The sequence below is a fragment of the Nylanderia fulva genome, unplaced genomic scaffold (assembly GCF_048542155.1).
Source record: "Nylanderia fulva isolate GAGA-0341 unplaced genomic scaffold, ASM4854215v1 Scaffold16, whole genome shotgun sequence".
NCBI lineage: Eukaryota > Metazoa > Arthropoda > Insecta > Hymenoptera > Formicidae > Nylanderia > Nylanderia fulva.
The window spans coordinates 2,002,021-2,026,941 of NW_028189835.1; the positions used below are offsets into that span (position 1 = coordinate 2,002,021).

At 33.4% G+C, this 24,921-nt stretch overlaps 3 protein-coding genes across 4 annotated transcripts in view; 1 reads left to right on the forward strand and 2 right to left on the reverse strand.

Annotated features, from left to right (window-relative positions):
* Nucleotides 1-24,921, forward strand: part of Fstl5 (follistatin-like 5) — a 109,255-nt gene that overhangs the window by 76,680 nt on the left and 7,654 nt on the right. For both annotated transcript variants that reach the window (XM_029315061.2, XM_029315062.2), the window contains exons 2-7: nucleotides 15,476-15,577; nucleotides 18,608-18,752; nucleotides 21,287-21,526; nucleotides 23,071-23,249; nucleotides 23,563-23,697; nucleotides 23,942-24,074. In XM_029315061.2, coding sequence (XP_029170894.1) covers nucleotides 15,476-15,577; nucleotides 18,608-18,752; nucleotides 21,287-21,526; nucleotides 23,071-23,249; nucleotides 23,563-23,697; nucleotides 23,942-24,074 — 934 coding nt within the window. The remainder of the gene's footprint in view (nucleotides 1-15,475; nucleotides 15,578-18,607; nucleotides 18,753-21,286; nucleotides 21,527-23,070; nucleotides 23,250-23,562; nucleotides 23,698-23,941; nucleotides 24,075-24,921) is intronic.
* Nucleotides 2,241-6,064, reverse strand: LOC114940305 (uncharacterized). The gene is made up of 5 exons (XM_085480926.1): nucleotides 6,002-6,064; nucleotides 4,899-5,299; nucleotides 3,953-4,269; nucleotides 3,263-3,579; nucleotides 2,241-2,597 (listed from the first exon to the last, which is right to left on the reverse strand). Exons 1-5 carry the CDS (start codon nucleotides 6,062-6,064, stop codon nucleotides 2,241-2,243), a joined length of 1,455 nt encoding a protein of 484 aa, XP_085337052.1.
* Nucleotides 9,356-13,975, reverse strand: LOC114940394 (hemolymph lipopolysaccharide-binding protein-like). The gene is made up of 3 exons (XM_029315063.2): nucleotides 13,616-13,975; nucleotides 12,437-12,979; nucleotides 9,356-11,156 (listed from the first exon to the last, which is right to left on the reverse strand). Exons 2-3 carry the CDS (start codon nucleotides 12,917-12,919, stop codon nucleotides 10,860-10,862), a joined length of 780 nt encoding a protein of 259 aa, XP_029170896.2. The 5' UTR covers nucleotides 12,920-12,979; nucleotides 13,616-13,975; the 3' UTR covers nucleotides 9,356-10,859.

Consider the following 24,921-nt stretch of genomic DNA (forward strand, 5'->3'; position numbering starts at 1 on the left):
TGGAGGAAGCATCGTATGCATTAAAAATATATCGGCAACTGCTACTTGTATTTAATTTGTTTGCCTACTGAACAAGAATTTCACTTAATCTACTTTACTTGAAAAATTGGTGGTAGTACTTTATTTATTTATAAAACGATAAACATATATTTCTTAATCGATAGCTATACTATATTTTCCCTTATATAATCCCTGTTTCCTACACTTATTTCCCAACGCTGATGCGAGTCGTTCGTTCTTTGACGAGAACAAGAATTGGAGGACCTCCTATCGTATAGTTGTTCTATCAGTTCAATATCGATATATTATTGAAGGTTTTTAAAAATCGTGGTTTCATAAAAGTAAAGATACATATATGCACAATATCGATGTATACAGAATCCCTATCGAAATTATTTTGATATTCAATCTCTCTGATCGAAAAACGCTTGGAGATACGTGATGGAAAAACAGATGAAATTTGAATGTGGAATCCACACAAGCAATTGTACGAAATGATGCACACACAACGTATTCCCGATTCGCAAATTGATACACATATTTGGCTAACGTAAAATTAATTTTTACGCCCTTAAAACAAATTATTCGATATACGAAGATAAAGAGGGCGCGAAAATACTCTCTTCGTCGAAAAAATTGTATTTTCGAAGTAAGAGGACTTATACTATAAAATCCCTCGTAAAAAATATTCTTAAGTATTTCTAGAACATCCTCTAAAATAAGATTATATTCTTTGTTAATAACAAAGAGTAGTATATTTTTATATGTGGACCATCCATTTGATTATGTAGTCATATGATTACAACAATTTATATGATTCTATAGCAATTTATATTGATATATTTATAATTTATATAATTAAAAATATAAGTAAAAATAAATTTCATTTTGTTTACATTTTTATAAATTTATACATATTTGATACTAATCTTTAGAGGATTTTCTTCAAGAGAAGACAATCCTTTAAAAATAAGAAGAAAATATTTTTAATGTATAAATACAATTTTTCCAATGGATCTCTTTAATTATTTAGCTCGAATTTTGGTTGAATGCACTGATGAACACTAATTTGCATTAAATGTTACTTAATTCAATTTCACTGCATTCGGGTGGTATTGAAAAAAAAACTTGTATAGAAAACACTGGTATAGAAAACGAATAAATTAGTACGCACTAATTAGAGCGAATTTACTAATGAATACGTGCATTATCAAAAAGGCGTAAAGTTCTAAGAACATGTATCAAAGCTTTCACTTTGTTAATCATTATTACCATTAATCATGCAACTTAGAAATTTCAACGCCTTCTTCATGTCAATAAAATGATTTTATATCGTTCGATCTAATTGTAAAACAACATGATTAAACCAGTTTATATCATGATGAAATCATGATAGAATAATGTTCATTTCATAATTGAAATATATAGCAACACCAGAGCTTCAATAATTACATTTCTCAAGATATGCCTTGTTATACGTTTTAGAATAAATTATATTTCTTCTCTTTTTTTAGCGTAGATGACTATTGATACATATATTAAGAAAAGTAAAAGTGAAAGAAAAAAGAAGATTCTCTCCTTTTTATTAATATTTTTTAAGCCTTAAAATTTCTGCAATCTCTAAAGCAGTCAAATACAAAATCTGTTAAATAACAAAATTGAAATAAAAAATTTCTTTCCCATTAAATTAATTTTAGAAATAAATTTTCATACAAATTATTTAAATCCATGCATTAAAAAAAACCATCTATAAAAAAAAATATTTACATAATGTGCAACGATAAATTTATTTACAAAGAAATAAAAGGATTTATCAAGATCGTCACATTTTATATTCACATGTCTCAACAGCAGAGTATTGCGAAGTCAAGTGATTCGATTGTAATCGCATAAAACACGAATCAGAATTTTATTAATTTATTATGCAATATTACAAGATTGGCTTACATTCGATAAAAACGCAATAATTAAGAAAGTTCACCGAAAGTCGGTCAGCTGATGATTGTTTGATTGCAGCTCCGCGATTTGGTAATTTGAACATCATTTTTACGCGGTCGACCGATGTCATTTTACAAATGAGAACGGAAGATTTCGTCATTCGAATAAAGAATCGTCGCGCAACATTATAAAAATGTAAAAAAAAAAAGATAATGAAAGACGGAATAAAAATTACAAGAGTTATGAAAAGGTTGAATCTCTTAAAAACCTTCGAAGGGGGTTCGCGATCCATAGCCACCTTCCTAATTGTTAAAATCGACAATAGCCATCCACTCGTTGTCATTCGGGTAACAAAGGCGCGAAAACTCGTTACCCTCAATAAAAGAATTGAAGAGGACATCCGTCGATTCGGGACGATCCGTTCCATCACAATAGCAAGACGAAACGTCGAAGTGGTGAGTGAAACAAGTTGAACGCGGTGGTTGCGATTGACAGGACAAAGGATACGTTTGTCGACACGGGGACGCGAACGCAAGAGCGGAAGAAGGCAGGATTCTCGTTCCTCTTCCCTTCGCGATGCCGATTGTTGTCGTATCTCTTCCGCGCTTCGATTTACCCGACGCGGAGAATGCTTTCTTGAAGGAAGTCGTTCCTTCGTTTTTGTCCTTTATCGCGCCTCCTCTCGCCCTCGCGACAGCGCGTCTTTTGGCATCTGTGAAAGACGAAGAAATCTCATATTTTTCTTTTGTGCGTCTTTTTTTTTCATCTATTGTATATACAAAACTCTCTCGAAATTTAATAAATTTAGATAAGTAAAAATTCTTTTCTTTTTTTCCCCCCTCGACAAATTTCTTTAACGTAATAACCTCTCTTTGACAGTTTAATGTATATTTCTATTCAGAGATATTAATATTATTAATTCTTCCGTCGGGTAAAACTTTAAATATTAAAAGCGTATCAAAACTTTTGCCGCCTGAAATAAAATATAAAGAACCTTTATTCGAAAACCTTCCAAAAATTCTTTTGACGTCGAACAGCTGCTGAAAAAATTATTACAGTGCAATCTGTTGGAAAAAAGTAGGCAAGGCTTTTTTACCTAGTACTCATACTGATGAAAGATTAGACATTAACAGAAGACTTAAAATTTAATGCGCGAAAAAAAGAGATAATCGGAGAAACTGTATTAGGAATCAGAGATAGTGGAACGAGGAGATTTCACAAGAATCGATATGTCAGCATATTTGCTCGTACCTACGCTCATTTTGTCTCCCAAAGCACCGAGATAATCAGTAGGCACCTTTCCTCTTTTGATCTTGGGATTTGCAGGGATCCTTTTAACGGGAATCGCAGAATTTGTCGTCATGACAGTTCCTTTGTTCGCAAGCGCATCTGCATCAGTGTCGCCTCCCAAAGTGTCGTAAATCTTATCACCCAGGTTACCGTAATCAGAGAGTCCTTTTGTAATTACGGTGTCGGTTTTTGCGATCATTGGAGTCCTAATGGAGTCTGCGGTAGCTGCAATCGCAACAGTATTTCGCACTGCATCTGCAACAGTTCTCGTCGTGACGGACCTGTCAAAATCAGCTGATTTTGACAGGTCTGCAGCGGGCCCTCTTCTTTCTTTTGGCTGTCGCCAATAACCTATCAATACATTGCAATCACATCGTTCTCACATGAAAAACATAGTCGTCTAAATTTTTATAATCCAAAATAATGAATCATTCAATTTGGAAAAATCTTTTCGAAATATCGCAAACAGGCTTTCGCATAAATACATATATGTATAATATATTTATTAGCATGAATAAAAAAGACATTAGCAGGACGATCAAAGAGGATCATCAGAAAGAAATAGCCGCGTTTGGCGGCTTAACTGTACTTAAGAAAGAGCTTTATTCTCCGGAATTAAGCCAGACAGCGCTCTCTTTCTCTCTCCCTTGCAAAAGAGATAAAGGGAACTCGAAAACAGTGTCGTATATATTCTCTCAGTACACAAAGCGGCTGAATCAATTACCGGCTAAATTCGCGGGCGCGTCCTTCTTTCTAATTAGCTCCTCGCAGCGGCATACTAAACGTCCACGCGGAACACGACACGACAGATCTCTGACGGTGTCCCAGCGACCGCTTTGAAGCTCGTCCGCTGTCAGCTGCCAAGAGAGATACGGCTCTTCCTCGTCCGGTTCTCTGCGTACGCAGAAAGCACCACTTTCGAGACGCGTAATCTCCGTTACAAGGCACTTGCCGAGGTAGCTGATCCGGATGTAGAGCGAGATCGTGGCCGCGGTACTCCGGAAGTTTTCGTCGAGCAGATTGTAAGTTCCCGTCAGAGACCTTAAATCGTACACATTGATTTGTTATTAAAGTCCCCGAAGATTATTATACGCAGCCCGTACGATTTTTTATTTCAATTATACAAGAGGTTAAACAAAGGGTTACATATTTTGAGAACAGGTGTATTGATCAAAATAAGAAAACTTATTTCAACTTCCTTGAAACCAAATACTAATAAAATAACGAAATTTATTAATTATATTTTAATTATATAATTGATAATTTATTCATTATTTATCTGTTTCGTAGAATGAGAAATATGAAGAGCAAAAAATAGGGTGGAGAAAATATGGAATAATCAATAACAAAATGGTTGTCTACTGACAATGAGAGAGGGAGAGGTATATATTTTTCTGATATTTTTTCTCTGCTTGACCTACAATAAATTAATGCATTTTAATAATACGTTTTCATCGTAATTACAACAATACGTTCATTAACATCAGCTCTTTCTTCACGTTCCTCTCCCTCTCTCTCTCTCTCTCTCTCTCTCTCCCTCTTTCGCGAATATTCGGTAATAAATGTGATCGAACGATCAGATCGGAAAGAGGAGAGCTTTCGAACTAGATGAGATAAAAAGTTTTCTCCCGCTCTGCAAATTATTGGTCGATGTTTTTCGACGCTATCACCTCGAGATAATCTGCTGCTTATAGAAGTCCGACAAATGTTCCGACAATTCATTCCGCTCGCGCATCTGCTTGGCGATGCTGTTCAGTAGATCATCGACCGGAACGTTGGCGAAGCCGATGCTCTGGAACTGATCCATCTCGAAGTACTTGCACACCTCTCTCTGCACGTAGAGCTGCACATTGACGTCGGTCGCTTTTTTCTCGAAGAAACCCGCCGGCACGCAAAATACGACGGACCTACCCCCGTAAAAGTTCTCGTTCTCGCTGCAGGAACCGCGATAAGGACCATAATCTCGCCGATTCGGCACCAAAGACGTCCATTCCTCATCTAGCATGCGAAACCTGACGACCGTCTTCTTCAGGATGACCTTGTCAAAATCGGAGGTCCACGGGACAAACAACTGTTTATTGCGATAATAATATTAATTAAAATTTATTCGGCATTCGGATTTGAAAAAAAATATAGACATGATGTGTGTATACTGAAAAATAATTTAACTCTTACTAAATATTAGTTTGTTAATTGTACATATAAAAATATTTGAACTAAAATATGACATATTATAAATCAAATAAAACGTATATTTAATCCAATTAAAAATATAGAAATATGTATGAAAATATTTGAACACTCTTATCACAAAGTTTCCACTAATATTCGCAATTATGACAGAGTACCATGATAAAAATTGCAATTTTTTATATATTCATTTTTTTCTAATTTTATATTTTGCATTATCTCATTGGTATATTATATATTAAGTTACAAAAAAGAGAATTTTGGGACATTTAAAAAGTTATAAAAATTTGTATGCATTCTAGATAACATATTATATAAAACGTGAAAATAATTTATTCCAAAAGAAGATAAAATTGTATGGCACTGAAAAAAATGATAAAAGTATAAAATATATTGCAGATTATTATTTGAGATGACAAAAGCTTTATGAAATCTACATATAAAGCTAAATGTCATCTTAAATTATCTTAAAATTGAAAAAGACACATAGAGATGATTTAAATTTCAATATATCTCCACGTTATGGAAAAATTTTATAAATTCTAAAAAATTATGTTAAAATATAAAGATGATATTCATTTACGTTTTCCACAGCAATCTCCAGCATCATTAAATACGAGTCGTGCGAAATGATAAGCGACGACATAGCTCGCGAGTAAATATACATATATCGATCGCAATTTCATTCCATCGTCCTGTTTTTGACATTAATATTAACGGCGACGATACGATCAATTAAAATCCATTTTTCATGTGTTTTTATTCAATGCATTTTTCGTGTGCTTTTTTACTCTTGTAATTTGAGGTTTGAACGTAGTTCACGTTTACGAAATTAGCGCCTGTTGCCTATCTCGAACGCACATATTGCACATCGATATTTTTTGTAGAATACACAAGCGCGCTTCGTGCGCGCCTTTGATTATTTCTATTATTTATTTTACAACTGTCAAATTGTTAATCTTCACGATGACAGTTGCTTGATGCTGTGAATATGACCATAATTTTAATTCGCCAAATTTCTATTGCATTAATAAATAATACGTTAGAAATAGAAAGACTATTGGAGCTTCTATTCTATTGTTTGAGAACTATTTTGTATATCTTTATATATTTTCTGCTTATTTCGTTTAGTTTAATCGAATGTAATTACATGCGCGAAGCAAAGTTATATTATTCTTTGATAAAACCTTAAAAATTGCAACGCATGTATGAAATTATTATTGCAATGCATGCATATAAATATATTTATTAATTACGTGATTCATAAAAATTCAATATATAAATTTTTAACAAAAAACAACAAAATATAATTTTCTACAAGAATCTTTCGATTAAAATATCTGCGCTTCCATTAGATTCGCGTGTTTGTGACGCGTCCGCTACGCTGCACGGCTCGCGCGAAACTGATCATATAATCAGATTAATACATCCTACATATCCATTACGGTGCGCGGTTCGCGCGAAACTGATTCTAGTGCGGGCTATCGCGAGCGCGGGACCGATGGTCACATGACCACTGGTCACATGACCAATAGTCACGTGACCACTAGTCATGTGATCATCGGGCCCGCGCTCGCAATACCCCGCACTAGAATCAGTCTTGCGCGAACCGCGCAGCGTAATGGATGTATGGGGTATAGAGTCTCGCAGGTCTAATGAAAGCGTAGATATTTAATCACAAAAAATTCATGTAGAAAATTTCATCACAAAAAATGCATGTAGAAAACTTGCGTAAATATATTCGATTAGATTAAACGAAATGATTATATATGCTACATAAAGTTAGTATTTATAAGCAGATTTGTGATTTTAATACAATAGAAAGTTACAAGTAAAAGTAATTGTGTCAACTCATAAATCAAATCCATTTTTGTTATCAAATTTAATTATGATAGCAAATTATTATTAGTATATAGTAAACTGATAATAGAATACTAATACAAATTTGACAAATACAAATACAATTCAATAATTTTCATTAAAAAATAATACAGGGGTATAAATGATGCTCTCTCTCTCTCTCTCTCTCTCTCTCTCTCTCTCTATATATATATATATATATATATATATATATATATATATATACAGTATTATATTAAATAGTTATATTTTAATTTTATATTTTATTATTTAATTTTATATTTCATATTTTAATTTTAATTCCCGAATATCTACTATATGCATAATTTTAATTTGTCAAATTTTAATTATGTACAATATTAATTTCTGAATTTTTGTTATGTACTAGACAACACAAGCGCGCGCTTTGCGACGAACGTTGTTGATATTATTTTAATTTTTTATTTTACAATTGTCAAACTGTTAACCTTTACGGTGACAGTTGCTTGATGCTATTTCAGCATCGCAGAAAAGCAGTAACAATATTTGCAATAATCGACTTTGCATCCCTATTTTAGAAATAAATTTGCACAAGATCAAAAAAATCAATTCATTACAATTAATCAATAAAATTTGCAATATAAATTTTACATACTATAAAGATTAATTTTACGTAAATAAGAAAAAATTTGTATATCTATATAGAAAAAAAACCTTATTTAAATTATCATGTATATAAATTAATACAAAAATAATCTTTCTCCAATATGTATATAATTAATAAAACATATAACACACATAATATATATACTCATAACGATGTACAAATAGCAAACAAGTATGCATTTAATCATCGCCGCTTAATTTAGAATCAATTTTCCCTCAATAAAAATAAATATCCAGACACGTCATTATTTAATGCAATTTCCGCATCCTTCAATATTACATATTTAAATGAAATTCCAAATTAATACGCCGTTGAATTTATAATATATATATATATATATATATATATATATATAATATCACAATTAAAGAGTATAATTATTTATATTATTTATTTATATCTACAAATCTTTTAAATGGTCAAAAATTATTTATCAATGAAACACTTTTGTTAAGTATTAAATTGAAAAACTCGATCAAAATTAAGACTAATAGCGAGTATGTTGGAAAGATTGTTAAAGGTTACTGCGATAGGATATATAAGTGGTTCGTAAAGTATAAAACGTAGTATAAACGTTCAAGTAAGAATTGCTGCGGAAAAGTTACTTCTTGTCTTTTTGCGAACTTTCGCGTAGCAAGAAACTGCATTTAATGAAAGAAGAACCAATTTCGTTGAGATTTACTAAATCGACGTTTTACCACGAAACTCGCTTCGTTAGTGATTCCGTTAATAAAGAAGAAAAACGGACTTATACTCATTCATAGTCTTCCAATCTGCAACAGGATGCCGCAATATTGTCAGTCATAACAATCGCCGGATTGTTCAAGCTACACAATTATTAACAGACTTTCGCCTGTAATAATGCAGCTCAAATAGAAGAATTTTAACGATGTTTTAAGCATTTTTCATTTTAAAAAATTTGATATTCCTGGATCTTGCTCTCGCGAGTAAAATAAACGTTATTCTAGGCTATATTGTGGAGATCATCTCGTTTTATTACATTACATTTTTCTACACTTTGCAAAAGTGTTACATAATATTTTATATCTTCTATATAAATCATAAAAAAGATTTACATATCAAAAATATTTCCAAAAAATTTTCTTTCTAAAAAAAAACTTTTTTCTAAAAAAAAATTATGTCAGTATTTTTTTTCTAACTTAAATACTTTTAAATATTATAGAAACAGTCATATATTTCATGTATTACAAATGGACAATATATTTTAACGCTTGATTGAAGAATTTATATGGAAACGTCATATAACGCAGTAAAGCATATTTCTCTAAGCGTTATTCTTTGAAAATTTATAAAAACTACTCTCTCGCAGAATAGATCACGGTGTAAAATACGAGTTTTATTATTTTGTTAGAACAATGCAATGTCTGAAAATCGAAATGTAATAAAAAAAGTTGGACGTGGAAATCGATATCCTGTAATACAGCTTTTATTCTCATATAAACTGTTATATGAAAAAAATTATCCAAAATATATAATATCAAAGCGTATATAAAAGACAAGTATACTATATATAATATATTGACCCGCACGTTTTCGGTAGCAAATAATAAGGATTGTAAAGTGCGCGTATATCGATATACGATATTGTATCTCGATAAAATAATTTTAACATGCCGCTCATGAACGCGAACATTTCGATTGATTTCACGTAACGCACGGAAATTATAACCATCCGCTGTTCGACGTTCCGCGCTCTCGATGGCTGCAATTTTCGACAAGCACGAGTACGATTTCGGCATCCGAAATTAGCTTCCATCTTCATTTTCCGCGTGCTTCTCAATTTCACGCGGGTGTAATTTAGAGCGCGAGAGAGGTTTGAAACTCGAAAACTTGCAGCTCTACCGCTGCGTCATAAATACAAACCGACGGTTTACATCGCTCGCAATATCGGTTTACATCGCTCCACTTTTCTCCCCTTCCCTTTTTCTCTCTCTCTCTCTCTCAATCGATGCCTCTATAAATTCTTTATTCTCCGAAACGTAACGCTATATTTCCCGTAAACATAAATCGCCGGGGTACGTAAGTTATATTGCGACTGTTGTAACTCGCGGAATAAAACTATCTTGCGCGCGGAGAAAAATTCCCGGACCAGGGTACATCGATCCGATTTTTAACACACACATATATATATATATATATAAATCACATTTATATATATATATATATATAAATATAAATCAGAAACAGACTCGCTATATTCGTCGACATTTAATTTGCAAGTATCGTTCGCGTATAATGATCACGCCACGGTGGTTACACAGTTGATACTGTAACGCAATATTGTGCTCCAAGCTGTTGTAAATTCATGCGACGTAATTTAACGCGTAATAGTATCAGTTGTATCACAGCAAAGAGAAACTTCCAAGATTTAAACTTGGAGGAGAATCCGACTGTGCTCGAGCGATTAATTAGAATAGCTAATTTGAACATCGACAATGTATCAGTGCAATCCGTTTATATTGTACTTTGTTCGTTAGCAGTTGAGAAACAGGAGAGAGAACGAGAAAAAGGGAGGGAAAAGAAAGAACGAAGAGAGAAGATTTTTCGAAATTTTCGAAAAATTGAAAAAGAAAAAGAATCTAGGAAAAAGGTCTTTTATATTTACATAAAAACGGGTCAAACGGATTTCATCGGTGGATTGTCCTCTCGTAGAGAGAAAAGACGAAAGGAAAACCTTCGAGGCGAACAAAGTTTTCAGAGAGACATCTCGTCGTTTTACAGAAAGAATGGAGAAAAGACTTTCTCCCTCTCTCTCTCTCTCTCTCTGTCTATTCAAAAAAGAACACATCTTCACGCGAAGATGACGTCTGCATAATGCAGCTATGCACTACGATAAGTCCGCGGCAAGGGTGTGTAAACTTTATGCGAATGATGCTTAATCCCTGAATCCCCCGCCGAGGTTCTCTTTTCTTCTTCAGTGCAAAGCGTGCATCAGCGGAAGTTCACAGAGGAATGGAAATGGGACGTCGCACGCGACGTCGTCCATGCCACCCTCTTTCATTAAAGCTCCGCAGTGCTGTTTGCCACCTCCGTTGTCGGGTTGCCCGCCCCACTTGTCGCTCCACCTGGTGTAACCGGTTTTTGCCAGGGATTCGCCCAGCAAGGTGACCCACTCGCCTTCCTTGTAAAGATCGTGTATACCCAAGAAGGCCTCGTCGGGATACGCTGCTCCTTTGATCGGTCCGGAGCGATTAAATATGTCCCGGAGTACCTGGAAAAGGGACATCGATCGATACAAAAATACTACGTGTAGATAGATAATAGTTGGACTGGTAAAACGATAAGGGTGTGCAGCAAAACGACGTTATCTGGATCTTAACGGATGGATAATAGACTACCCAACCAACCAGGGTTGCTTTGCTAAAGTTACAGTTCGATGCCGCAACCTGTTGACTGTTTCGTCTATACTAGATGTGGTGGAAGATGAAACTGTTTGAAATAAAAATTCCTTTTCATCTGTTGCTGTCTGATTCTATATACAGATGTCCAAGACCATCCGGGTCTTGACTATAAAAGCTGATACTGAAACCAGATTTGGTAATACATTTACAATGAGCTCATGTAGTACTTGGGATCTTATTATATAGTATATAGAGATGTGGTGGAGAATGAAACTATTTTAAATAAAACTTGCTTTTCATCTGTTGCTGCCTGATTCTATATGCAGACGTCCAAAACCATCCGAGTCTTGACTGTGAAAGTTGATACTGAGACCAGATTTGGTTATGCATTTATAATTGACTCATCTAGTACTTGGGATCTTAATATTATAGAGATACTTTTAATATATAGAGATGTGGTGGAAAATAAAACTGTTTGAAATAAAAATTCTTTTTCATCTGTTGCTGCCTCAGTCTATATACAGACGTTCAAGACCATCCGAATCTTGACTATAACAGCTGATACCGAAACCAGATTTGGTAATACATTTACAATGAACTCATCTAGTACTTGGAATCTTATTATATAGAGATGTGGTGGAAAATAAAACTATTTCAAATAAAAATTGCTTTTCATCTGTTGCTGCCTGATTCTATATGCAGACGTCCAAAACCATCCGAGTCTTGACTGTGAAAGTTGATACTGAGACCAGATTTGGTTATGCATTTACAATGAACTCATCTAGTACTTGGTATCTTAATATATAGAGATGTGATGGAAAATGAAACTGTTTCACATAAAAATTCATCTGTTGCTGCCTGATGCTGACATACAGACCAATAATGTCCAAGACCATCCGGGTCTTGACTATAAAAGCTGTTACTGAGACTAGATTTGGTTATGCATTTATAATTGACTCATCTAGTACTTGGGATCTTAATATGTAGATATACTCTCTCTCAGGCTCCAGCTATTAATTATGTAAGCTCTCCGTTATTCGAAGCGTCTGCAGAAGGTCTCGCATATAGGTCTCATATATTTCGCAGAAAGTTCTACAGAGGGATCAGATAATAATTCGCGATCGGGGAGGGAGAATTCGGTTTCCCTTACGTGCTCCTCGGCGATGGAATTGATGATGGCTAGGTGGCCGCCTTCCTCGTTGCACAACTTCCTGGCGTCGTTCCACGTGGCTGCTCTCGTGTGCATCTTGTGAACGCCGATATTCGCCGTGTAAAGATAATCGTCCCTTATCGGGGCGCCGCGCAGAGCGACGTTGCACGTGCACAACATGCCGTGCACCATCATGTTCTGGGTGTAGAATTGCTCGAGATGCTGCCGCCGCTGCTGCGTCAACCAGTCCGATTGTCCGGGGTTTGTCGACGTGCTATTGACCGACGACGTCGAGCAAGGAGGACAGGAGAATTCCGGATTATTGATGCCCGCGTCCTGCGCATTCCCGTACGAATTCGCGCCCCCTGGGACGGTCGTGGTCCTCTCGAGGGAGTCGCTCGCTTGAGGAGCAGCCGAGACCAGAGACGGCGCCTCGAGAACGCTGAAGAGCAGCGCGACGCAACCGACGAGTAACCAGCACATTCTTGCCCCGAGTCTATTTCTCTTTCGAAGATTGCTTCGGCGAAGTACTTTCTCCGGGATCTACGACCGATCATTATTAAGCTTGGAAGGAAGATACTTTTCACACGCGACGAAAGAAATGTCAAATTATTTGTAGCAATTGATAGATTTAATAATTATTTATTTATAGTGTATTAATTAGAGTGTGATGTATAAGAAATGAATCAATTAAAAATTAGATACCATAATATATTTGTATAACTTTTTATGACGTAAAATATAACGCGATATATAGTAAGAAAATTTAATGAAGAAAGAAATTAATTTTGTAAAAATTGAATGATAAATTATAAATATTACATATATACATAAACTAATTTTTTCAAAAATTATACATGCAAAATATATTGTAAAAACCGCAAGCAATAAATTCATATAACAAAGGAAAAAATGCTAAGCTATATTTATAATAATTAGAGTAGTTGTATAAGAAATGAGAGAGAGAATGAACTTAAAATAACAGTAATGTATAATTCTTATGACGCACATATAGCGCGATATATTATTGTATAATAAAAAAATATAAAAAAGAAATTTAATTTGAAAAACATAAAAATTAAATAATAAATTATAAAAATGATACGACAAATATTTGTATGTAAAGAGAAATTCATGATATATTACTTTGAAGAATTATACAAGCAAAATCGAACGAACCTTAAGGAGAGAAGAATAAGACTCGATTCGTGTGGCAATTATCACGTTTGGCGTGGATAATTATCACGTTTTGAAAGTAAATCACGAATCTTCGCACAAAATCTCCGCACAAGATTCACTTCAGACCTCGAGTCTCTATATATCCGTTCTCGTTCTTCGAAATATTTGTATTGGAGGAACACGTGTTTACCGAACCGGGATCGAAGAAGAACTAAGAGGCCCTTGTGTGTTGTCAGCATAGACCCTTACACATCCCTACCCAGCTGCTCGACATACCAAGGCAGTCTAAATGGCCCGACCAAAAATACTGCTCTGTATTTTATCATCAGCAATCGTTCGAGGACCGACAGCAGTGGTTCGCAAACGAGATCTTTTCATATCTTCTGCCTGACATGTGTGTCTGCAAAAAATCAGAGTAAACAGAATACTTGGAACGATATATATAACGGGAAGAATTTGTATTCCCTGTTATCAATAAATCTCTTGACAAAGTAAAAGTATAATTAAATTTACAAAAATTAAATAAAAATTCGAAAATCAGATTAGACTGAAAATAATATTCTATACTTTGCCAATATTCTTTTGGCAAAATGTAAGAGAAATTAACACATTAATTAATTATAATATTTTATTTGAATATTTCTATTTTGTGAAACTTCTCACGAATGATATTTATACGAATTTTACGAACGATATGTATTATTTTTTTATAATAAAAAATATGTATAGAAGGATTCGCAAAGTATTTCTAACATAATATGATGCCGATTAATGGGCAAATCGATATACAGTTTCGCATTCGCGGCACGAAAATCGTATCTTCGTAATTCGTACATTCGAATGCCATTCTTATGGAAAATTTCTGAACGTCGCGCATAAAATATAGACTAGGCAGGCTCGAAGTTAATCGGAAGATTTAAGATGGGCCAACCTCTACCATGTAAACGTCTCCGTAATATAGCACTGTGAATTTCAAGGCAGAATCATAGTGATTCCTCCTTTCTTTTCGCAGCGTATATATCTATTGAAAGAGCTTCGGTGACTTTTCGGCGGATCAAAAGAACATAAACTACCGACCGGTTAGATAATATAAAAAAAATATAACTTACTCGCACTATTAAATTCTCCGGAATACAATGTCGCAGAGTATAAAAGTTGCCCTATTCAGGGGGAAATTGTTTTAAAAATTTTATGTGATAGGCTCCTGCGCCTATTTTCTGTTTTACAGTCATTTAACTTTGAATCTGAAATTCAAATATCGGAGGGAGATTTGCGAGAGAAAATATACATATATGTATTTACATGAAGAAAATCTCTTCGGAATAAGAAAAAAGAATATATTTTCCATAGTATAAAAGATTAGGAAGAGAGAGAGTAAGAGAGAGAAATACTTTCATATATAAATTAATTAAACGTAAATAAAACTTAGTTAATTTAGCGTTGAAGTTATCTTCGTCAATATTTAATAGTAAATTTAAGTTTATATGTTAAATAAATTAATGTAAATTTAGATCATTTCAAATTGCTTTAATTTGATAAAATTTACAGTATACATACATTTAATGTCGTTTAAATTTGCTTTATAGGTAAGATCTTACTTAAACTTGTACATTAGTATATATTTTTATTCTCCTAGATTAAATCCACTCTTAGTTATTGCAATGGACCCTACTACTTCCTCCTTAAAACTATCAACGTAACCGAATAATCTGTATTGGATTAAGCTACCTTCGTTTAGTATCTTTATCAAGCTACGTAGCCAGAGTATCCGTTCTTTATTTGCCCCGAGAAATAATAACATGAAAGCAGACGGTATAAAGGAATAAAACGATGTAATATAATTTTTGATATATTTTTCAGATGCGACTAAAGTCCTGCCTCGCGACCTTCTATCTCCTGTTGCTTTCAATCATCTCGACCTATATCGCCCCGGCACTCGGTTCCGATATACTTCGATACAAAGTGAGTACACGTATTTTTCCATCAACCTTAATATATTGTGTACCTTTATTAAATTTAAATTAGATTTGTGAAAACGTGATAAAAAATCGCGCTCAAATCGCTCCTCTCGCAAAATAATTTTAATTTCATTTCGCAAGTCATAGGATGAAAAGATTGAGAAGTTGAGTAATTTTTAGGTCAGAAGGTAATTCGGCCGCCGAACGATTAACAAGATTTTTTCCCGTCCTTATCTTCTCCGTCAACTCGAATCGAACATAATTACGGCAATTAGTTTTAATTAACTTTCTTGCATTTCCACCGTCTATATATAATCGCCGGTGGATATTTCTGTCTCTCTCATAAAGAGCGTTAGAATAAACGAGTAGTAAATCTCGTGAAAAGAGAGAAATAATTAATGTTATATTTTAATTTTATAGCCAAAAGAAAGAAAGAGAGAGATCTCATGTATAAATGAGAAAAACCAGAGAAGATAAAGGACTGGAATTAGATTTCTCTCTCCCGGCAAAAGAGAGTCTCTTCCGTTTGAAAAGTCGCGACACAAGTTACCGTCCGATTATACAAATCCCTCACGTCTTCGCTGTATCCACCTCGTGTTCACGAACATTATTACTCGCATAAAGGCTAAAAGATGACCGCTAGATGAGTCTAAGTACATATATAGGTACCTCTTCGCCGAGTATAATTTATACCCTTTTGGCTCCGGTCCATCAAACGAATATCCCGCATCATCTGGCAGAGCCGACTCGTGATCCCGGCATTCCACGTTTACGTTCATTGACACTGCTTGGTATTCACCTGAATGAGAGCAACCTCCTCGTAATCCGATCCGGAAGTCGACGAACCCCGACTTGTGTAACCCCCGCTTTTACACCCCCGTTTCCTCCCGGTCAACCTGATCCGGCGACTTGAAGCGACCTCGATTGTCGGCGATGAATAACGCCGAGCTGAGCGGAAAAGGAGCTTTACGTCTCCGTGAAATATCCACGGACCATTAACTTCCCTCGCGGAAAATGCGTTCCTCGACTTTGCTGAACAAGCTCTTGATCTTTCCGATTCTAGATTCGCGAAATTATTGTGTCGTTGAAACATTTATCCCTGTCTAGGAAGTAGATCAATTTACGCTCAGCTGTAAGCTTCTTAGATCCTGATCGTTTTCAGTATTGACATTATTATAATTATATATAGTGTTTGCTGCTATCTAAATTAAATTATATGGATGATCATCTATTGTAGATGAAATTTTCAAGTCATTTTATTTTTATATATAGATAAGTAAAATATATATTATCTTTACTAAATTATTTAGAATAATATTTAGATAATTTGCTTTAAAGTTGTAGTATATAAAAATATTGAAGTAGTAGAATTTGAGCAGTAAGCGATAAAAACTTATAAATAAAAGTATCAATATATTTTTCTATATCCCTTCTATAATTTACATTTCTTAACTGTGTTTATATAAACGGTCTGAAAAATAATATTATTTAGATGATTCACCATATAATTTTACCTTTTATCTAGATATATTTAAAACAAATCATCTTCATCTCTTATCTAAAATAAATTTACATATTTTCATCTCACCTTTATCTAGATAATTTTAAAATTATCTAAGCACAACACTGATTATAATTAATAAGAAAATATAAAGAAAGAATAAAGTAATATGATTTTTTCAAAGCTTTTTCGTCAATTATTTTTCATCGCTCTCATATAATATATAATATAGTATATAATATACATATGATATAAATAGTTTAGTATAATATATATTGTATATATAATATCAACATCATATAATATTGATATATTTCTCGGATACTATAACTATATGCAATAGTATTCTAAAATCTAAAACGTTGTTGTAATCTTTCCCATGCTATCTTATTGACGCTAGGATGATATTCAATAACACTCTTAGAAAATTGGTCTGAAAAAAGAATACGAATTTATTAAATTGTACCTCTGACATTCTTCGTTTCATCATATAATATTGAACATCATATAATATTGATATATTTCTCGGATACTATAACTATATGCAATAGTATTCTAAAATCTAAAACGTTGTTGTAATCTTTCCCATGCTATCTTATTGACGCTGGGATGTGATATTCAATAACACTCTTAGAAGATTGGTCTGAAAAAAGAATACGAATTTATTAAATTGTACCTCTGACATTCATCGTTTCATCATATAATATTGAACATCATATAATATTGATATATTTCTCAGATACTATAACTATATGCAATAGTATTCTAAAATCTAAAACGTTGTAATCTTTCCCATGCTATCTTATTGACGCTGGGATGTGATATTCAATAACACTCTTAGAAGATTGGTCTGAAAAAAGAATACGAATTTATTAAATTGTACCTCTGACATTCATCGTTTCATCATATAATATTGAACATCATATAATATTGATATATATCTCGGATACTATAACTATATGCAATAGTATTCTAAAATCCAAAACGTTGTTGTAATCTTTCCCATGCTATCTTATTGACGCTAGGATGTGATATTCAATAACACTCTTAGAAGATTGGTCTGAAAAAAGAATACGAATTTATTAAATTGTACCTCTGACATTCATCGTTTCATCATATAATATTGAACATCATATAATATTGATATATTTCTCGGATACTATAACTATATGCAATAGTATTCTAAAATCTAAAACGTTGTTGTAATCTTTCCCATGCTATCTTATTGACGCTGGGATGTGATATTCAATAACACTCTTAGAAAATTGGTCTGAAAAAAGAAAACGAATTTATTAAATTGTACCTCTGACATTCATCGTTTCATCATATAATATTGAACATCATATAATATTGATATATTTCTCGGATACTATAACTATATGCAATAGTATTCTAAAATCTAAAACGTTGTAATCTTTCCCATGCTATCTTATTGACGCTGGGATGTGATATTCAATAACACTCTTAGAAGATTGGTCTGAAAAAAAGAATACGAATTTATTGAATTGTACCTCTGACATTCATCGTTTTCAGCGTTCAAGATATCGAGATTATTTTACGGGGGACAACGATGATGATGGCGTATCGCCGAGCACAGGAGGAGTTCGAGCCACAACATCGACCTCGATAGAGGATGCATCCACCACAGATTCGGAGGAGTACTGGCACGCCGGCAGGGGTGAGTAATAGTCGAATTTCCCGGTGTGTGTGTATACGTTAATCAGTAATTTGGCCCATTCGGGAAGTTTAATCGGACCGCGATCAGCGAGATTCTACGTACCTACGAATATACAATTCTCGTTACCGTTATTAAATCAGCCTGTACGCTGCCAAAATTGCATAGAGCACCAATCCTACGATCAATAAAATCGCAATGACGTAAAAAAACGCGCACATGACGAGGCGACGAGAAATGCGAATCAAAAAAGAAGAACAAAACAATCACGCAGAGAAATGGTTTTTTTTTTATTAATAATATAAAATATCATTTATAGAATTTCCTTTTTTAGAATGCATATCATTACGGTGATCGTATTTTCTGAGAGAAAATAAAGGATCTGAAAATTTTAGAGATTTCTTTCCAAATGAGTTTGCGACCAAAGTAGAGATCTACGAGCAAAAAAAATATATTCTTATACGACATTAGACATTAAAATGCTTCATGAAAAATGAAGGACAAAATTTAAAAAATTATGACAAAATTGTTTTGAAAAAATGAATAAATCTAAAGGACTATCCTCTAAAATAAAGGACGGATGGTCACTATACATATCATGGATATAAATAAGTGTAAATTGCGCGTTAAAAGCATAAAATGCAAAATAACACTAAATCGTATTTTCCAAAAACATCCTCAGTTTCTGAACGAGTTCGCGATTTAATGCGCGCCATCGATCATGCGAGAATAAAATTGTCCCGTAACACACAAAGCGGAAAAGAATAGCAGACATATATCCTAAAATGATTCGGCAGTTACAATAATAGTCCCAAAGTGCGATCTGACGCACAGGCGGGGGTGATTTATTACAACAAGATAGAGTATATGGTGGGTCGCCTTATCGAGAATGATTGGCAATTTTATCGTGAATTCACGGTTGAACGAGATATTCCACTTCTCGAGCGTATATATGTATATATATATTTTATATATATTTACATATGTAAGATATGTAAATGCAATCCATCAATCGCGCGCGTGTCTTGTAACACGCATGGGAAAACGAAATTCGCGCCCCCGCTTACAAGAGAGAGAGAGAGAGAGAAAGAAAAGGAAAAAAGAGGACATATTGCACCCTCCAACTCTCTTTTCTTTCTATTTTATCAGGTGTTGCTGTTAATTAGATCTAAATAAAATTATATAAGTGATCATCTAGATAAAGTTTTCACGTCATCTTATCTTCTTATAGATAACTATAATCGATCTTTTTTAAATTATTAGCCAGAATAGTGTTCAGATAATTTGCAGTTTAGGGTCATAGCACATAAAAATACTTAAGCAGTAAACGAATTTTTTTTATAACTGTGTTTACATAAGCGATTGTAAAAATATTATCTGGAAGTCACAGATGAATCACTATATAATTTTATTTTTTATCTAGATATATTTAAAACGAAATTAATCTTTATTTTATCTAATATAAATTTACATATTTTTATCTAATCTTTATTTAGCTAATTTTAAAATTATTTAACAAGGCAAGTTAAGCAACCCGGAAATTCAAAAAATTCTGAAACTTTGTGTACAAGTAGAGTAGTTCATCCGTAATACAAAACTATTTTTCATGCTAAATTTAATAAATAATATTTGAGGATTAATAATTTTAAAGAATTACTTTCTCAAAATTTTATTAACGTGATTAAAAAAGGTCCTTTTATATATATCATAAAACTTTTGTCTAAAACATTTTTTTATCTTGAATATAATTTTCGAAATATATCGAGAAAAGCAAAAGGCCATTCTATTTACGAGGGGTGGTTTCACCCCTTCAGACCGTAATTCAGCACGAACAAAAAATAGTTTTACGGATGAACTACTCTACTTGTACACGAAGTTTCCGAATTTTTTGAATTTCCGGGTTGCCTAACTTCCCTTGTAAGCAAGATTGGGCAGATATATATCTTAAAGTATCTAAGATATGTATTTCAATGTGTATCTTATTTAAATACAGTGTTTAAATACCGAATAATCAAGTGTTTCGAATTTTATAATTAATTGTTTAATTTAAATGTATTTATGTAATTACATACGCTATATGCTATTATACATATATAATATAATATTATATGTTTATTTTAATTATTATTGTTTTATAAAGTTTAAAGTTCGAATAAATAAACTTATCTTTTAAAATGTTGAAATTAAAATTACTTTCGATATTATTTTCATATAATTCTACCGTCAGACTATATTATACTCAATATTAAAGTAATTACAATAAAAATTTCATTTTTTAAATAATAGTAGATAATCCTTTTGTAATTACTTTAATATTAAGTATATACATTATAATCAGAAAATTTAAAAAAATCGTATTTAAAAGTATTTATAAATGTATTTAAATACAATTAGTATTTAAATTGTTATGTCAAACAGTATCTTGTATCTTGTACTTAAATATTTTGTTTCCAAGTATCTGTCCAACCCTGTTTGTTGGAAAAAATAGCAAGAATGTCCCCGCGAGGATAGACAACATTTTTCGCCATTTCTTACAGACAGCAATCCGTGCTTGGAGAAGTATTGCAGCGCGGGAAGAGAGTGCCAAGTTTCCGCGAAGAATTCCGGCGAGGAGATCGTCGCCGCGTGCGTTTGCGTCCGGAGATGCGCGCACAGGCATCGACCGATCTGCGCGAGCAACGGCAGGATTTACGCGAATCGCTGCGAGCTGCATCGCGCTGCCTGCAACGCCGACGTGCAGCTAACCACGCGCCGGCTCTCCAGGTGTCTGAGCAATGGTGAGCACGTGTTCTTCGAGCTTTGTGCTCTCTCGCGTGTCTCGTACAACACAGAGAGAGAGAGACAGCAAAAATGATTAAACGTTTGTCCTCCCTTTGAACTTACAAATTTATTCTTGCACATTTTATTTAAAAAAAAAGAATAATAATAAAATTATATTAGATTCTATTTCTAAAAGTGACATTTTAAATCGTCCCTGAAAAAAATCCTGTACTGAAAAATATATTTAAAAATTATATGATTATGCTGTTTTTTTTCGACTCGGCATAATTATGCAATACTGTTACTCATATGGAAGATTTGATAGATTATCTGTATAATTTCATATGAAATATATTCTTGTATATTTTCGAGATTAAAAATATTCCATTGGAACCTGGAAACGCATGCATACATGAATAAATGCTTTAAAAAAGTAAAGTTCTAATATTTCTACAATAATATGTATTTTCACTTAAAAAAAGTGATAATTACGTAATTTTTCCAGTTTTGAACAAACAATTTCCATATAAAAGTACACGGATTTTTTGTTCATTCTGCGGACGCTCTTGCGGAAAAAGAGAGTTACACGGAAACGTTGCCATAAATATTCCTCTGCAACATTGAAATCTTCCCTGAAAGATTGCGGTTGAATATTGTAGCGAGTGGTTTTCGAGAAGGCGAATGCTTTTCTTTAATAATGCAACATTAATGAGCGAAGATAAGAGCTTTTGTCCATATTTCGTGAGGGTAGTTTTTGTGCGATGTAAAAAGCAACGCCAGGCTTCTGCCGCGAATATCCTTTAATCCTTAAACAATAATAAATGTGGGAAGAGGAGAGGTAATTTTTTTACTTGACACCAAAATCGATTTTCCCTTATATTTTCTAGCGAAATGGATGAACGCTTCTCTCTGAAAGTTTATCGACCCCTGTGCGCTAGATTGTCTACTTGATTTTAACTCTCTGTCTATTTAACTTGATTAATTATCAGATTTGATTGTCTACTTAATTCAATTACTTGGCAAAAATGGTCAGAGCCCGAGCTTAATATCTGATGAATAAATCAATTAATATACCATTATATCCCCTTTTAGATTTTAATTGCCAGTTAATAATATAAAATTCACGAATCTTTCGAAAAGCGAAGTGTGTCGATACATATTAGCTAATGCATGTAGATTAATCGCGGCGCTTTTGATGCAATATATATGTACATAATATGCAAATATAATCTATATATAACTTTTCAGATTAATTACACACGAGCGTGAGATTGAAATAAATCTCATTAAATTGATGAAAATACGGATCAACGAAATGTCTTCGCCGATACTTTGAGCTTTCGCTGTTTCAGAAATTTGTTGTTTACTTTAAAGGGAAAGCACGATCTTTAGCGAACTTACGAAACTTTGCTTTCGTTATAAACTCAATAATAACTTGGAAGTTTTCTATTAATTTATGGGAGCCGCGCGGTTTGTTAAGAGTTGTAGCAAGAAGAAAAGAAATGTCGTTACATCACGGTAACTTAAAGTTTATAATGGAATGTAATTCCGTCATTTCCAGGTAATTACAGCGCGCAAGCACGGAAGGATTTCTTTGCGTATCACGCCTCATCCGAAGGCAAGAATATCCCGTATAAGTCCAAGAATAAGATGAAGCATCATCCGGCAAGCAAGTCGATCCCGCGAAAAAAAGATCACACTATTGAGAAATGTTCGGCGCAGAAATACGAAATTATGAAAGTATGTCATCGCGATTTCGTCTCACAATATTATCCGATAAAGCATAGAGAAATGTTTGAATAAAGAATAATCTTGACGAAAGATTTTTTTTTACCTTTTTCAATAAATGAATAAATATTCTTTATAATTGTTGAAGTTCAAAAACAGTATATATAAATTTTGTAGTTTACGGATTTATCCATCGAGATTTTTCCGCGCAGAAAAACTAATCTATTTCGCAATAACATTTTTTTAAATTATTTCCATTGAAGCGTAAATTTGATAAAAGAGATAAATATTATCACCGGATTAACATTTTGTTTATTCGCCGTAGGACAATTTGCTCCTGTACAGCCACGCGAGATTAATGGCCGAAGATAATCACAGTAAGGAATACTTGGTCAGCATCATGTTTTCTCACTACGACAGAAACAATGACGGTAATTTGGAGCGAGAGGAGCTGGAACAGGTAATTTAACACATTGGATGTATTTTTCCGTATATAGTGTTTCTTCATTAGTGGCGTTTCTCTCCCTCGACTTTTAAATAAACTGTATATATATATATATATATGAGAGAGAGAGAGAGAAAAAGAGATGAAATTTATTCGATGGCCGTTACTTTAACGGCCAGTAACGCGATATCTCGCCCCTTCATCCGTTTCCGCTAACGTTTCGCGAATAATCCTGTTTAATTCTCCCTCGAACATTCAGATCGCCGAGGAGGAGAACATGGAGGAATTATGCGCGGGATGCAATCTGAGCCATATGATCAGCTACGATGACACCGACGGTGACAGCAGATTGAACGTTAACGAGTTTTACATGGCCTTCAGCAAGCTTTACAGTAAGTAGCGTATCTGCGGTATTCGTTTGGTCGTTCATCATGGGAGGGATTTACCCAGGATTTTGCTAGCCGACACGATAAAAGAAGGAGATAACGTATATAATTATGTTAATTGCATTTAAGTATTCAAATTAATTTTTATATATAATATCAGGGTGTTCAGCAGACTCGATGAAAAAAATTCCCTATCTTTTTCAAATTTTCCAATAACAGCAAAAATTCATTTTTTCCCTGACCTTTTAGCAGTATTTTTTCCAAATATATCATTTACACGATATAACACGACGATGAAAATATAAATTAACGAACACGCTGTAGATGAATCAATTTTTAACAACACTGAAAATTGGCGTACTGGGAGTCAAGGAAAAGTTTATATTTATATAATAAAAAATTTCACATTATTGACACAAATGTAGAATAATGTGAAAAAAATCCAGGTAAATAGTACAATTTCCTGACTTTTTTCCCTGACAATTCCGGATTTATAAAATTCCCTGACAATGCCCGATTTTCCAGATTTCCCTGGCCGCTAGACACCCTGAATATATATATTTTATATATAATGTATTTATATATGTATAATAAATATAATACCCTAACACAGGGCACATATTCCGAAGACGTTCAGAGAATGACATCCTAAAGATGTTCGAATGTCCTCTGGATATCCTCTGAATATCTTTCGGATATGTTGTGCTATTAGGGATATATATACATATATAATATAATTTATAGATAATATATATTTTATGTATAATATTTTTATATATATAAAATTCCTCGAAGCGCTCTCCTGTTTGAATTAAGAAAGAACCCTTTGCTGAATTTTTTCATCTCTCGCGAG